The sequence below is a fragment of the Sapajus apella genome, unplaced genomic scaffold, assembly GCF_009761245.1.
Source record: "Sapajus apella isolate SASKATOON/1434 unplaced genomic scaffold, GSC_monkey_1.0 scaffold433, whole genome shotgun sequence".
In the NCBI taxonomy this organism is placed as follows: domain Eukaryota; kingdom Metazoa; phylum Chordata; class Mammalia; order Primates; family Cebidae; genus Sapajus; species Sapajus apella.
In genome coordinates, this window is record NW_022437369.1 from 32,955 (window position 1) to 48,815 (window position 15,861).

A 15,861-nucleotide genomic window follows, 5' to 3' on the forward strand; every position below is an offset into this window, starting at 1 on the left:
TGCTACAAAAATTCACATAGACAGATTACTTCTGATTTGACAGTGGAAAGTAGGTATCAGAAAGGCTTTCAATTATTACATCCAATGGACATTTTAAAGTTCTTATATTGTAGGCTGGGCATGGTGGCACACACCTGTAATCCCAGCACTTTGGGAGGCTGAGGCAGGCGGATCACCGGAGGTCAGGAGTTTGATCAGATCACCAGCCTGATCAATATGATGAACTCAGTCATTTTGTATTTTGTAAAAATGCAAAAAATTAGCCAGACGTGGTGGTGCATACCTGTAATCCCATTTAATCAGGATGCTGAGACAGGAGAATGGCTTGAACGTGGGAGGCAGAGGTTGCAGTGAGCCAAGATCGTGCCATTGCACTCCAGCCTGGGCAACAAGAGCAAAACTCTGTTTCAAAAAATCAAAGTTCTTATGTTGTTGGACATTTTTACTTTGTTTGATATAATTGATCACTCTTTTCCCCTGCAAATCTCTACTCTCTCTCCCTTTGTGACACTGCACTGTCTTGCTTCTCTATTTCTTCTCTACCTGCTTACGAAGGCATTATTCTGATTCTTAAATTCTGATGTTCTCCTGGGTTCCTCCTTAGCTTTTCTCATCTCACTAAAAATCTCATTTGGGTTTCCAGCTAAGTGTTTTCTTCATCTGGCCAGGTGTGGTGGCTCACGCCTATAATCTCAGCACCTTGGGAGGCCGAGGCGGGCATATGGGATCATGAGGTCAAGAGATAGAGACCATCCTGGCCAACATGGTGAAACCCCATGTCTACTAAAAATACAAAAATTTGCTGGGTGTGGTGGCATGTGCCTGTAGTCCCAGCTACTTGGGAGGCTGAGGCAAGAGAATCGCTTGAGCCTGGGAGGCAGAGATTGCAGTGAGCCAAGATCATGGTAGTGCACTTCAGCCTGGTGACAGAGTGAGACTTTGTCTTGGAAAAAAAAAAAATCTAAAAGATTTTTACATAAAACTCTACATTTCCATCTTTTGAAAAATCTGAAGTTTTCCTTCAACATTGGATGTATGTTTCCATTTGACAGGAATTAATTGGAGGTGAATCGCAGCTACATTCTTTGGAATGGATATGGGTTCTCCAGTTCTTCACAGACATTAACATTCTCTTGCCTCTCCCAACAGTATTTATGCAGTTTTTCTCTTCCATTCTTTCTTTTGTCCCCTCTCCTCCCCTCCCCCTCCCCCCCATTCTCCTCCCTTACCCTCCCCTCCCCTCTTCTCTTCTCTTCCTTGTTTTCTTTTCTGACAGGTTCTCTGTCACCAGGCTGTAGTGCAGTGGCATGAACAAGGCTCGCTGCAGCTTTAAGCAATCCTCCTGCCTTAGCCTCCCAAGTAGCTGAGACCACAGACATGCACCACCATGCCTGGCTAATTTTTTATTTTGAGACAGGGTCAAACTCTGTTGCCCAGGCTAAAGTGCAGTGGCACAGTCTTGGCTCACAGCAACCTCAATTTCCTGGGCTCAGGGAATCCTCCTGCCCCTCAGCCCTCAAAGCAACTGGGTCTATAGGCATGTGCCACACGCCTGGCTAATTTTTGTATTTTTGTAGTGACAGGGTTTTGCCATGTTGCCCAGGCTAGTCTTGAACTCTTGGGCTCAAGCAATCCACCTGCCTCTGCCTCCCAGCGCTGGGATTGCAACCATGAGCCACTACACCAGCCTAATTTTAAAATTTTTTGTAGAGACAGTTTCCCTTTGTTACCCAGGCTGATCTCAAACTCCTAGGCTCAAGCAGTTCTCCAGACTTAGCCTCCCAGTCTTGCAGTTTTTCTTATCCTTGGTCTGCTTTTCACATTCCCTGGGTAATCTCCACTTATACTGCTACCACTTAGTTGCTAATAACTCTCAAAAATCTATCTCCAAGCCAGACTTTTAGACTCATACAGCCAACCTCCTATTGAATGTCACTACTTAATATACTATAGGCAGCTCATTTTCAATATAGCTAAGCTATTCATCTTTCCCTCTGAACTCCAGGTTCTACTGATTTTTATCCCTTAAGTGTTTCTGGCTCTATCCTTTCCTTCCCGTATGGTTTTTAAAACTTAATCTTAGCCAAAAGGCCAAGAAACAATTCCATCACTATCCTTTGAATCATATTGCTATAATTTAGGCCCTAATCATTGTGTTAGGATTCTTGGTTGCAAACAACAGGAATCATCCTTTGGCTAACTTAAGCAGAAAGAAAATTTATTGGAAGGAGATTGAATGGCTCAAAAAAGTATGGGAATGTTAGAGAAACTGGTGTAGAGAATGGTATGAAATCAAAAGGAGGCAAGACCAAAGAGAAAGTCAAGGTCACACCACTGATCAGTCTATAGAGGATGCTACAGTTGGACTCTAGTGTCTGCCATTGCTAGATATTGTCCAACTGTTCGGTCCTGGGTCTTTGCATTACCCCTGCAAAGTCAAGACTTACCCAGCAGGAGTATCCACTTAAACTAGCCTAGGTCATATGCATACTTCCTCTTTGCTAGGAAGGGAAGGAGGTGATTGAGTCCTAATCTCCCCAGGATCCATATGGGGAGATAAGATCTAGCTTTCCATGGAAAATATAGAAAGGGGCCTTTTGGTTGCTGAGCAGAAAAAAAAAATCAGCAAATACTCACTATACAACTATTTTCTGATCTCTCACAGCAGCCTCCTAACTGCTTCTGTGTCCTCTGTCCTCTTACGCTCTAAAGCCAGAGTTAGCTAACCAAAATATAATTCTGATTATGTTATTTCATGTTTCAGTGGCTCCTCATTCACCTGTAAGATAATGTCTTAATATGTTATTCAAGGCTCTCCCTGCTCTGGCCCTTACCTGTCCCTTCAGCTTCTTCCCCATCCAATTCCTTCTTTGCAATTTACACTTTAGCAAGGCTAAACTACAGAACTACTTAGAGTTTCCTCTACATGTTTCATGCTGTTTTTCATTGCTATGCTTTGTTTTGCCTTTCCTCTTACTGTCCCTGCTGCCTGAATATCAGTTTCTTACAGCCTTCCCATGTGGTTTCCTTCCCACCTGGTAACTCTTCCTCATTGTTTAAGAAATGACTTTTGGGTGGGCACAGTGGCTCATGCCTATAATCCCAGCACTTTGGGAGGCCGAGGCAGGCGGATCAGGAGGTCAGGAGTTTGAGACCAGCCTTGCCAACACAGTGAAATCCTGTCTGTACTAAAAACACAAAAATTTAGCCTGATATGTGGTCTGCATCTGTAATCCCAGCTACTCAGGAAGCTGAAGCAGGAGAATCTCTTGAACCTGGGAGGCAGAGGTTGCAGACCACACCATTGCATTCTAGCCTGGGTGACAAAGGGAGACTCCGTCTCAAAAAAGAAACTACTTTCTTGGATGGGCGTGATGGCTAACACCTGTAATCCCAGCACTTTGGGAGGCCAAGGCAGGCAGATCATTTGAGGTCAGGAGTTTGAGACCAGCCTGGCCAACACAGTGATAGCTCATTTCTACTAAAATTACAAAAATTAGCTGGCCGTGGTGGCTTGAACCTGGTAGGCGGAGGTTGTGGTGAGCTGAGATTGTGCCACTGCACTCCAGACTGGGCAACAGAGCAAGACTCCGTCTCAAAAAAAAAAAAAGGAAACTACTTTCTTGATGTTTTTTCCTCCTAAGCTCCCGCTGGTCTTACTGAATGTATCACCTTGTATTGTAATTGTTTACATTTGTCACTGTTGTCATACTGCCTACTCTTTACCCTCTTCCCACATGTATACACAAATGCACTCTTACTTTCTGTGAGTTGAGGGTAGGGATTATGTCTTACTTGTTTTGGGATCCCTAATACTAGCAAATTACTTGCTATATTATATACTCAATACATATTGAAGTAATAAATTAGGAGGCATTTGATGTTGATCTTAAAGGATAATAAGTAAGATTTGGTAATGCAAAGAAAGAAATTAAAGATGTGTATAATTTGAAGGCAGCAATATTAGGCTCAAATTAGAAAAAATATGACAATAGTCATATTTTTTGGCTAGCAAGTATATGTAGACAGATAGTGGAAAGTAAGACTAGAAAGATAGGATGCTGTCTTAAGATTTATGTCTTAAGTCATTGGGAGCCTTTGAAAGTTGTGAAGCACAAATCTGATTTGGCCATACTGTGTTTCAGAATATTAATCTGGTAGCAGAATGGATTAGTAGAGTGAGTAGAGAGATCATTTATGAGGCTTCTTTCTCTTACACAAGGAACTACATAAGTAAGGGAGATGGGAGCAGAAATAGGAGTCAGATATATGAATCCTAACATGCCACTTAGTTTCATAGTCAAACATTCAACTCTCTAAGCCTCAGTTTTCTCATTTGTACAATAAGAAGGTGGACAGAGTCTTTGGTAGCTCCCAAGTCTTTGTTATATATTGCAAGAGAATCAATGACACTTGGCAAATGATTGGATGATGGCTACAGGAGGATGCTTTAGAGACTATTGAGGTTTTGAGCCACAGTGAATGGGAAAACAGTATTGCTGTTTACAAGAGTAGTAATTAGGTGTTTTTAGCGGCAGTGGTAATGCTAAGATCTTTAAAAATAGGAGATCTAAAGCCAAGTTGATTTTCCTGATTCGTGTCCTCAGAGTATAAGAAAATAGAATTTCAATGTGAGGATACTTTCAGAGGAAACTAATGGTAAGGAGACAAGCTGCTTTTTTTTTTTTTTTTTTTTGTGACAGGGCCTCACTCTGTTGCCCAGGCTGGAGTTCAGTGGCATGATCTTGGCTCAGTGTAAGCTCCACCTGCAGAGTTCAAGTGATTCTCATTCCTCACCCTCCCCAATAGCTGGGACTACAGGCAGGTGCCACCACTCCTGGCTAGTTTTTGTATTTTTAGTAGAGACAGGATTTCACCATGTTGGCCAGGCTGGTCTCAAACTCCGGGCCTCAAGTGATCTGCCTGCCTTGGCCTCCCAAAATGCTGGGATTATAGAGGTGAGCCACTGTGCCTGGCCTTTTTCTTTTCTTTTTTTTCTTTTAAGAGACTAGGTACAAGTGAGCTGCCCACCTCAACCTCCCAAAGTGCTGGCATTGTAGGCATGAGCCACCACCACACCCAGCCTAAACTGCTGTTTTTAATAACAGTGGGCCAGGCGTTCATGCCTGCAATCCCAGCATTTTGGGAGGCCAAGGCAGGCAGATCACTTGAGGTCAGGAGTTTGAGACCAGCCTAACCAATATAGTGAAATCCCATCTCTACTAAAAATACAAAAATTAGCTGGGCGTGGTGGTGAATGCTTGTAATCCCACTACTCAGGAGGCTGAGGCAGGAGAATAGCTTGAACCTAGGAGGCAGATGTTGGAGTGAGCCAAGATCGCACCACTACACTCCATCCTGGGCGACAGAGCAAGACTCTGTCTCAAAAAAAAAAAAAAAAAAGGGAAAAAAAAATTTGGTTGATTTCAGCTTGCACACCATCATTCTGGAGTTGACTAGTCTCGCTGGGAATAAGTGTGATCTCAAGTGACATTGCAAAGTGGACAGTGATTAAAATGTCAGATGGGCTGAGTTTCAAGAGATGAGAGAACAGGAAACCGAGTTTAGAGGGTGAGGAGTGTTTGTTTTGGGCAGATTAAGGGTCGGGAATTGTTAGAGGGCCCCAGGAGTTAGTGTCTAAAAAGCCATATTCGTATCGAAGGGTCGAAGTGTCAAAAATGCACGGCAGTCTTATATGTTGTGGCAGAAACAGTGCTTTAAAAGGCCCCATATTCCAACTGGGCTGACTCCCACGATGGAGGGAAGATTTGGCCCCTTTTATTGGGTAGGGGGATATGTTGTAGTCACTAGAGGAGAGGGGTTGACAGGGCTGCTGGAAGGCCGGGGATCCAGAGGGAGGCGGAGCTGGCCTAGTGCGGAACCCTCCCTCCCAAGTTTATACTCTTTAGGGTGGAGAATACAGTGTAGACGGTAGGGAATTTAATCCCCAGTACTGGTTTCGCCCACTATGAGACTGTTCCTCTGGCCAGCCCTCTTTCTTCAAGCAAGCTGCAGGCTTCGCCTCGGCCCTAGAAACCGGATAGGCCTCTCCGTGCGCTCTCAACCTAACCTGCAGGGGAGGCGGAGGGGGGGAGGGAGGTCCTTCTAGTCCCACCCCTTACGCTGTTTTGCGTCTTTTCGCCTCTTGTGAGTGGCAGTGTGCTTTAGCCAGTGAGGTTGTGGGGCGGGCGGGAGCATCATGTTAGGTTGCGCAGGAGGAGGGGGAACTGGTGTTGGAGAGACAGGGAGAGGGGCGAACCGGCCCCCCCACAGCCGCTGCAGGTAAAGCCACCTCTCTCCTCCACTGGGGTGAGGTACAGCTCTTTTTCTCCTTCAGGGATCGTCGGGCCTCTCAGCCTGCAGCTTCCGCCCTAACATTGCTCCTACCCCGGGCATCCACACCCCCCCCCCCCCCCCACCTCCCCGCCTTGGCCATCCCCCCCCTGGAGGGCACCCCCGCTAGCTCCTTTCCTCAAGTGCATGTACCTCATTTCCATTTTGGGGTCTTCAGTTGCCAGAAATCTCCCGCCTCTGCTGTATGGACCTTACTGGCACCAACCCCGGCAGTATGAGCAGGTAATGTACCCGGGTCCCCCCCACCCCCACCCCCAGTCGCGTTTTCCTCTCCATCAACCCCTTACTTCCTCACCTCGCCCTTTCCCTTTTTTCATATGAGTACAGAATCTCTGTAGTTTCTTCTTTACCTTGTGAGAATATATATCTTTAGCTTTCGTAGTTGCCTATTTTGCTTTTCCAATTTATTCATAAGGTCTTACTTTACCAGCCTTATTTTCCCCCAAATGTCCATACCCTTGATTGAGGTGTGAGTGCTTTCTCTTTCAGTAATTGGAAAACAGAAACAGAGTAGCCACACATTTGGCAATGAGAATGGTGAAGATAAAGAAAATGGCCTAGGATCTTGATCTTCTTAGGAAATCTGAGTGGCTCCAATTTGATCCTATGTCGTTCCATCTTGATCCTTTGGTGACCCTAAATTGTGATTGCGTTCACTTTGGATGTTTATTTTTCATTTCTGTATAAGATTTGAGACTCTTTGTGTCTCACAAATGTCTCTATGATACGGTTTTAAAATAATTCCCTTGTAAAATTATGTTAGTGATTTTCATTTTAGCCCTTTGGATTATTTTATTTTCAAGAGATTTCTCATTTAAATTAAGCAGCTTCTACCCATCTTGTGTTTCAATAACGTGTTTATGTCTATCTGCAACTGATCTTCTTGAAAGGCTGCAGTTTCCAACAACAAGATTTATACTTTGAAGTAAATAAAATAGTTCTTTTCTTTTCTGAACCTCTGAGCAACTAGAGGTTAAGTGGTCATGAGTGGTACTTTCTAAAAGTACACATTACAGAAAGAGGTCAGCATTGCTCAACACAGCATTCGTTCATTGTCTTCTAAGAGGATGTCACTACAGAGAGATCTGTAAGTGGGCAATAGAAATCTGTAGCTCATTTTACATAATTTTCTCTGTTAGACAACTGAACTAATCTCTTGCAGTGTTTCTCATCCATCATAAACAGTAAATTATGATAAACTACTTTTGAAAGACTACAGGAAATCTTATCCCATCCGAAAGATATTAGTAACTCTGCCAAGCCAGGAATGTTTCTTTCTCTGCCCCGTATTCCTCACATGTGTCTTTTACGGATCTTCACTGGCCAAGAATGTTTTGTCCAGTGTTAATAAATACAAATAATCTAAACAATGAGATGTGGGTTTTTTTTTCACTTGATAAATATAAAATTATAATATTGAACGCACCTTTAAGAACTACACATTTATGTCCACCCTCAGTTCCCAGAAACCCTTCTTAAGGGCCGTAGTCTCCATACCCTGGTTGAGAATCATGGCTTTCTTGAAAGGTATGGAGAGATTGAGATGGAGAAATATAGGGTAGAATTAAAACAAAATTCTTTATCATAGGACAGGCAGTTTATTATAGAAATGGGCAAGGGTGAGGAATAAGGTAAAATAAGAACAAGAGAGTTGGGACTCTAGATTTCCAAAAAAATCAAGAACTATATTAAAGGTGGTAAAGCTGCAGAAGAACATCAGTTTGTACCTGCCTCAAGGGGAAGCAGTAGTTTCACCTTTAAGAAGTAGATGAAGTGAAGGGCTATACTGGCATTTATAATAAAGTATTTTTATACAGGTAACTGGATTGTTGTTTGGAGATTATAGATGGGTGGCCTTTGATTTTAACCTTAATTGACTAGTTTGTTACTTTTCCCTTCCACTGCCATCCCCCACCCCGCACATGCCCTCCAAGATTCTGTCATGATTCTGGTCATTAGTTTGTAATTATGGAAAGTGACTAAGTACAACCACTAAATTTTGTCTTTCCTTTTGAGCATATACATGTCTTTCTCTTTTGGGGAATGGTGGGCCAAGACTGGCTTTCCATTCTTACTATAATAAAAGTTGGTATGACTTCTTTGTCTAGGCAGTTGCTTTGCCTTAAAACCTACTTAACTTCTGTTTATTTTTGCTACTAGGGTTTGAATCAAGGAAAGAGAATTCATGAGATGGAGGAGAGGATTCATGAGATGGATGAGCTTGGTAGAATAAATAGGCCATATGTCGATATAGCCAGGGTGACCCACAAGTAGTAGTAGAAAGAGGTTTTAAAAAAAGTTAGACGTATGTTGGGAGAAGGTTTAATCTTGTAAGAATCAAGGACAGTTTAAAGATGGGAGCTAGAAAAGCAGTAGGAGACTAGGATAAAAATGTGAGATAAATTGGGTCATTATAGGTGCGATGATGGTACTGAGAAGTAATGATACTTGGTGGCAAGATTTTTGAATTATTAGGCATAGAGTGACCCAGGAGAAGCAGAAATTTGGTTCAAAATTTGGGAAGGGAGCAATAAATGATAATACACTGACCTTTAAAAGCTTATACTTAAGTTATATAAGGGTAAGGAGATTCATCAGAAACCATTAGCCTTGTTTCTTCTATTTAAAAAAAAAAACACAAAACTGTCCCTAAGATTGGATCATTATGGGGGGAAAGAAGAGCATTAGAATCAACAAATAGCAAGGAATCATGGAAGGGACAAAATACTCCATGGAAGAAGAGGCAGGCTATAAACTATTTGCAACATAACCTTCTATTTAGTAGAAACTTTCACTGTTGTTTATATATTACTCCTGGCTGTAGATACTTTAACTTCTGATGGTGAATAAAGGATGAAAGATAATTGGTGTCAAAGTAGGTATACTGGAAAAAAATTGATGACAATGGAGAAGGAAATTTATTAATATCAAGTTATTGAGTAGGCTTTCATTAAATCAGGAAACATAACTTTTCTGATTGCCATTTTGAGTAATTTGGAGGCAAATATTTAGATACAAGAGGCCGGAATGAGCTGGTGGAATAGGCTAGCCAGGAATGGGAAATAGTATGGATCCTAGGTTGAGATATGAAAAGTATACAGTTACTAAAACAAGGGAGATCTTGTTTAACATTGTTGGAGATACTTTGTATACTTTGTAGTTTTGACTCCGTGTTTGTTCTGTTTGTGTTGGAGTATCTGAGATATTTACCCATATTACATTGTTTTATAAGGATAAGAGTGAGATGGGTTGGGAAGGGAAAAAACATAGCATGGGGGTTATGTGGAAAAGTCTCCTTCAGTCAGCCTTTGCTGTGTCCCTGATGAATTTCTTATCTGAAATCTTCCAAAAGTTAGGAGACATGGTCTTACCAAGCAAGACTTTCCTCTATTGTCAAATATTGTCATCATATAAAAGAACATATATTTTTTTCATATATTTGGGTTATATGGTGATATAATTCCATCTTTGATAATTTTTCCTTTTTGCACTAGTTTCATGAACTTAAAACCCTAGGCATGTATTTTGTAAACCTACTTTCAGCCATTCATAAGACAGGTTTTCAAGATAGGAAGGTTTCTACTATCTCATGTTAGAATCAAAGAATGCCATCTAGTTTCTGTAAGGATCAAATGGTTTTGTCCAGAAAATGTAAGCAAGTATAATTCATTAACTGTTTTTGTTGTTGTTGTTTTGAGATGGGAGTCTTGCTCTGTCACTTAGGCTGGAGTGCATTGGCACAATTTTGGCTCATGGCAACCTCTACCTCCCAGGTTCAAGCCATTCTCCTGCCTCAGCCTCCCAAGTAGCTGGGATTACAGCCTCGCACCACCACGCTTGTCTGATTTTGGTATTTTTAGTAGAAACGGGGTTTCAGAATGTTGGTCAGGCTGGTCTTGAACTCCTAACCTCATGATCTGCCCGCCTCTCAGCTTCCCAAAGTGTTGGGATTATAGGCATGAGCTACTACACCCGGCCTCATTAACTGTTTTTTTAATTAGCTACTATGTGTGCTATGTCCTCCTGGTTCTTGAGGGATCCACAGACAAATAAGATATAGTCCCCACCATCCAAGAACTTTATCCAAAAAAAAGAGGAGCTGGGCCATAGAATAGAGTTGCCAAGGGTGTACATTGCATATATTCATAATCAATTTTATATGTTTAGTATGGCAGTTTTCCAGCAGATGACAGACAAGCATCTTGAGAAGTAGGCAACTTTTTACAGTTTGTACAAAGGAACTATTTGGGCCTTCAGAGGATATGGACAGACTTAGTTAACTATAATAAAATATTAAATATACGTGCTTTAAATCAGGTATAAACAATGGTGTGGGTCTTTAAAGGAAGTGGAGGGATCAAGCATCACAAGTTGCTCAGTTCTTAAAGGGTCAGAGGTTCAGGGCTCACTTAATGGAGCAGAAGACCTTTCAGGGTTGGTAGGATTTTAGCTGTGAGAGATTATTGTGATTGAGATGGAGAGGAGGTGTTCCAGGCAGAAAGTATAGCGTCATAAGCAAAGTCACACAGGTAGGAATCACATTAAGGGAACTGTGTAGTCTAGTTGGACTGGAATGTAACATACCTGTAAGAGATGGTAAGAGAGGAAGTTGGGAATATAAATTGGAAACAAAATGTTGAACCCCTTGCAAATGACATTTTTTATCTTAAATAAAAAGGTTTCTTGAGAGGGGACTTCAGAACAAAAATCCTATTATAGATTAATATGTTAACTAGAATAAAGTTTCCTAGGTAAAACTGTATGATCAGCTTGGTGAGATTGTACTATGAGCCTTGGTTAATGGTAGTTATTTTTGCTAATAGTAAAAATATATAAAATACAAGAAAAATTGGTAAAATAGAATGTATCCAGAAACATTTATCTGTAGACTCACTGGAATTCTTGTGGCATATTTTTGAGTTCTACTAACTTAAAAACTGAAAATAGAAGGCAAATGAATATTAAATTTTTGATCTTTACGAAGGAATAGTAGTTGTTAAAAGAAATGGACAGAGACAGCCAAATGCTCTTGACAGACAGAATCTTTAAAGTTTCTAGGTGTAAGAGCCCAAGAGGGGGTCATTGTTTTCTTTTCTCTTTTAGTTTTAGTTTTGAAGCAGAAATATGAGTTTTCTTTCTGCTGTATGTCTGTCCTCAGATTTCCTCACATTTCCTTATTCTCTTATATTCATGCTATTTGATATTAAGAGCAGTACCTAAGAAAGAAAAATTTTCTCTGAGATCACCAACTTTGCTTATTTTTCATTTATATTTGTATTCCTACAACAGGAGTTCCACCATCTTCCTCTGAAGACCTAGCCATCTTGCTCCATGAAGGTCAGGACAATCTGACATGCACTTGTTTCTTGCCTCTATACTTGAAGAGTAGTCCTCTTCCATTGTGTACATTTTTTTCATAATAGGGGAGGGGAGGGGAGAGCCAGTACCCCCCCTCCCCTTCCCTCCCTAGACCTTGGAGAAATACCCTCCATTACTTTCCCAAGATGGCAGACCCCATCATGGATCTGTTTGATGACCCAAATTTATTTGGCCTGGACTCTCTGACTGATGACAGCTTTAACCAGGTCACACAAGACCCCATTGAGGAAGCCCTTGGACTGCCAAGCTCTCTGGACTCCTTGGATCAGATGAACCAGGATGGCGGAGGTGGTGATGTGGGGAATTCATCAGCAAGTGACCTGGTGCCCCCGCCAGAGGAAACAGCTCCCACAGAACTTCCCAAAGAATCCACAACTCCAACTCCAGAATCCATAACCTTGCATGATTATACCACTCAGCCTGCCAGCCAGGAGCAGCCAGCCCAACCTGTCTTACAGACATCGACGCCAACATCAGGACTTTTGCAGGTCTCCAAGAACCAGGAGATCCTGAGCCAAGGGAATCCTTTCATGGGTGTCTCTGCCACAGCCGTCTCCTCTAGTAGTGCTGGAGGGCAGCCACCTCAATCAGCCCCTAAGATTGTTATCCTTAAGGCCCCACCAAGCTCCTCAGTCACTGGTGCCCATGTGGCACAAATTCAGGCCCAAGGTATCACCAGCACAGCTCAGCCCCTGGTGGCAGGCACAGCCAATGGTGGAAAAGTCACTTTTACCAAAGTGCTAACCGGCACGCCCCTTCGACCAGGTGTTTCCATTGTCTCTGGTAATACAGTGTTGGCCGCCAAGGTCCCTGGGAACCAGGCTGCTGTTCAGCGCATTGTCCAGCCCAACCGACCAGTAAAGCAGCTGGTCCTCCAGCCAGTTAAGGGTTCAGCTCCTGCTGGAAACCCTGGGGCCACAGGGCCCCCACTGAAGCCTGCAGTTACACTGACCTCTACACCTACCCAGGTGACTTGAGTGAAAGGGGGAGGTGAATTTTGGTTTCATAGAGGGCCCAGCAACTCTTTGAGAGAGAGCGAGCGCATGAGAGCTGTCTCTGGGAAAGCGTATTTAAATTCCATCTTTGCGTTTTATCAAGTTGGTGTGACAGCCACATACTTAGTACTTGCTGGGTGGAAGCAGTTAATGTTAACATATTTTTTGAGTTAGCTCTTACTATATGTTTACATTGTACCTAGCTGGTACTAATAAGACAAACATAGTTCCTGTCCTTACAGAACTCCCAGTCTGCCAGGAAAAACAGATATTAAGCAAGAATTCACAATCATTGTGTAATATAAAGAGAAATATGGGATGCTATGGGAACAAAGAAACATTTTTGAAGAGCTATCTTTCTATTTGCAAGACTTGTAAAAGCTATTTATATCTTTCTTGTATTCTTATTACTAAGATTGTCCACCTCCTACTTTGCTCAGTGAAAGGGTTAGTTTCTAGTACGAAGGTAGAGGCTCTAGCATCTGAATACAGGACTAAAAGAGTTAGTGGGAGTAGGGGAGCAGCATTGAGAGAAGTAGGACCAGCCAGGCACAGTGTCTCTCACCTGCAATCACAGCTACTCAGGAGGCTGAGGCAGGAGGATTGCTTGAGGCCAGGAGTTCAAGACCAGCCTGAGCAACATAGCAAAACCCCATCTCTAAAAGAAGTAGGAATAGTGGGAAGAAGCTATAAGGAGGCAGATTTCGATTCAATGTAAGGAATTTTGTATTAATAGGTTTCCAGAAATGGACTGCCTGCATTAGAAGATAGCCTTCCATCAGGAGTTTTTAAAACATAGATTGATACCTACTGAGCAGAAGCATTATAGAAAAGATTCTATCAGGACAGCTGGGTGCGGTGGTGCCTGCTGATAGTCCCAGCACTTTGAGAGGCTGAGGCCGGAGGATCACTTGAGGCCAGGAGTTCGAGACCAGCCTGAGAAACATAAACCTCATCTCTACAAAAAACAAAAATTAGCTGGGCATGGTGGCATGTACCTTTAGTACCAGCTACTCAGGAGGCTGAAGCAGGAGGATCACTTGAGCCCAGGAGTTACGGGCTGTGGTGTCCTATGCCCATCAGGTGTCTGCACTAAGTTTGACATCAGTATGGTGACCTCCCAGGAGCAAGGGACCACCAGGTTGCCTAAGGAGGGATGAATTGGCCCAGGTTGGAAATGGAACAGGGCAGTACTCCCTTGCTGATCAGCAGTGGGGTTGCACCTGTGAATAACCACTGCATTGTAGCCTGGGCAATACAGCGAGACCCTGTCTCTAAAAATAAAAAAGATTCTATCAAGACAGATAGGATGATGAACAAAGTGAATTGTACTGTGTCTTCTGACGCGCAGTTTTTATGATTCTAGCATGAAGAAAACTGGTGTAAATATTCCATAGTATACCATTCTTTAATGTTCTACTCCTCTCGCAATTTCCTTTCTTCATTCTAGGGTGAATCGAAACGCATCACCCTGGTCCTCCAGCAGCCACAGTCTGGGGGTCCCCAAGGACATCGGCATGTTGTGCTGGGGAGTCTACCAGGCAAGATAGTGTTACAGGGCAACCAGCTGGCAGCGCTGACTCAAGCCAAGAATGCCCAGGGGCAGCCTGCCAAAGTAGTAACTATCCAGCTGCAGGTGCAGCAGCCACAGCAAAAAATCCAGATTGTACCACAACCACCATCATCGCAGCCCCAGCCTCAGCAGCCACCGTCAACCCAGCCAGTGACTCTATCCTCTGTACAGCAGGCTCAGATAATGGGACCAGGACAAAGCCCAGGTCAAAGACTTTCAGTACCAGTCAAGGTGGTACTGCAGCCACAGGTGAGAGACTTACATAGTAAGGAAAAGAAATAAAACAAAAATACTTAGTCCATTGCTGCTACCCTCAGTAACCACTTATTCTTGAATGTGGGGCCATTCTAGATTTCTGTCTCTAAACTGAGATGTAGACTTAATTCTTTCATCCATGGAAACCTTATTTTAATTATGTTATTAAAAGATTAGAGAATTATTGTTGGGTTTGGGATATGAGATTATTTAGTATTTGAATTGTTTTATTTACAATCCTTTCCTAATATTATTGTGAAATAAAAATGATTGGTGACATCCTTTAAATGATATTTCAGAAATGATATAAAGAAATAGTCAAGTGATCAGTCTTCCTCACACCCCTGCAGACAGATAAAACATAGGCCAAGAGTAGAATTTGAACTTTTTTACTGTTAGGACAGAGACAAATATTGGCTATTGTTAGTTGTAATTTTTCTGAAGTAATGGAGATGTGTATTGATATGAAAGCATAGTAAAAAGATAACTGAAGTTTATTTTGGCAGAATTCTTGCTTTTTCTCACCCCTTTCCCACCAAAAGAATACATTTTAAAAAGTATGTGTAGGTTCAATAAGATTTAGTTTGAGCTTAGTTCTTAAGGGATTAAAGAATTAGTTTCTAGCCCCCTAGTCCCCCTGTTTCAGAGCTGGATTTTATTTAGGCCATTTAACTACAAGCAAGTTGAAATTTTAGTGTCTTTATTTCTGTAGGCTGGCTCTTCCCAAGGGGCCTCTTCTGGGCTCTCTGTAGTTAAAGTTTTAAGTGCCAGTGAAGTGGCAGCTTTGTCATCACCAGCAAGCTCTGCTCCCCATTCTGGGGGAAAGACAGGAATGGAGGAAAACCGCAGATTGGAACACCAGAAGAAGCAAGAGAAAGCAAATCGGATTGTGGCAGAAGCCATTGCAAGGGCCCGTGCCCGGGGTGAGCAGAATATACCTCGAGTCTTGAATGAGGATGAGTTGCCCAGCGTTCGGCCAGAGGAGGAAGGTGAGAAGAAGCGCAGGAAGAAGAGCGCTGGGGAGAGGCTGAAAGAGGAAAAGCCAAAGAAGAACAAAACATCTGGTACCTCCAAAACAAAGGGCAAGAGTAAACTAAAGTGAGTACTCCTTGCTATTTTGATGGGATATTTGAGAGCAGAGCACTCATTTCTAAAAAGTGTTGAGGAACTTATATGTATTTAGCAGCTACATAGTTCAAGGTGATCTATCGTAGAAAATAATAAGGCCTTTCTTTTTTCTGTCCTAATGCTTACAGGATTTGTTAAATGGAAAATTGAAATTAGCATTTTTTTTTTTTTTTTTTT

At 42.4% G+C, this 15,861-nt stretch overlaps 1 protein-coding gene across 4 annotated transcripts in view; it reads left to right on the plus strand.

Moving 5' to 3' along the window:
• LOC116545900 (chromodomain-helicase-DNA-binding protein 8-like) overlaps positions 1-15,861 on the plus strand; it is a 32,573-nt gene that overhangs the window by 10,593 nt on the left and 6,119 nt on the right. The window contains exons 1-5 of one of the 4 annotated variants that reach the window (XM_032272316.1): positions 6,162-6,282; positions 6,512-6,576; positions 11,644-12,701; positions 14,179-14,550; positions 15,269-15,654. In XM_032272316.1, the coding sequence (XP_032128207.1) occupies positions 11,859-12,701; positions 14,179-14,550; positions 15,269-15,654 (1,601 nt within the window). In that variant the 5' untranslated portion in view covers positions 6,162-6,282; positions 6,512-6,576; positions 11,644-11,858. The other 3 variants (XM_032272317.1, XM_032272315.1, XM_032272314.1) reach the window with 3 other exon arrangements.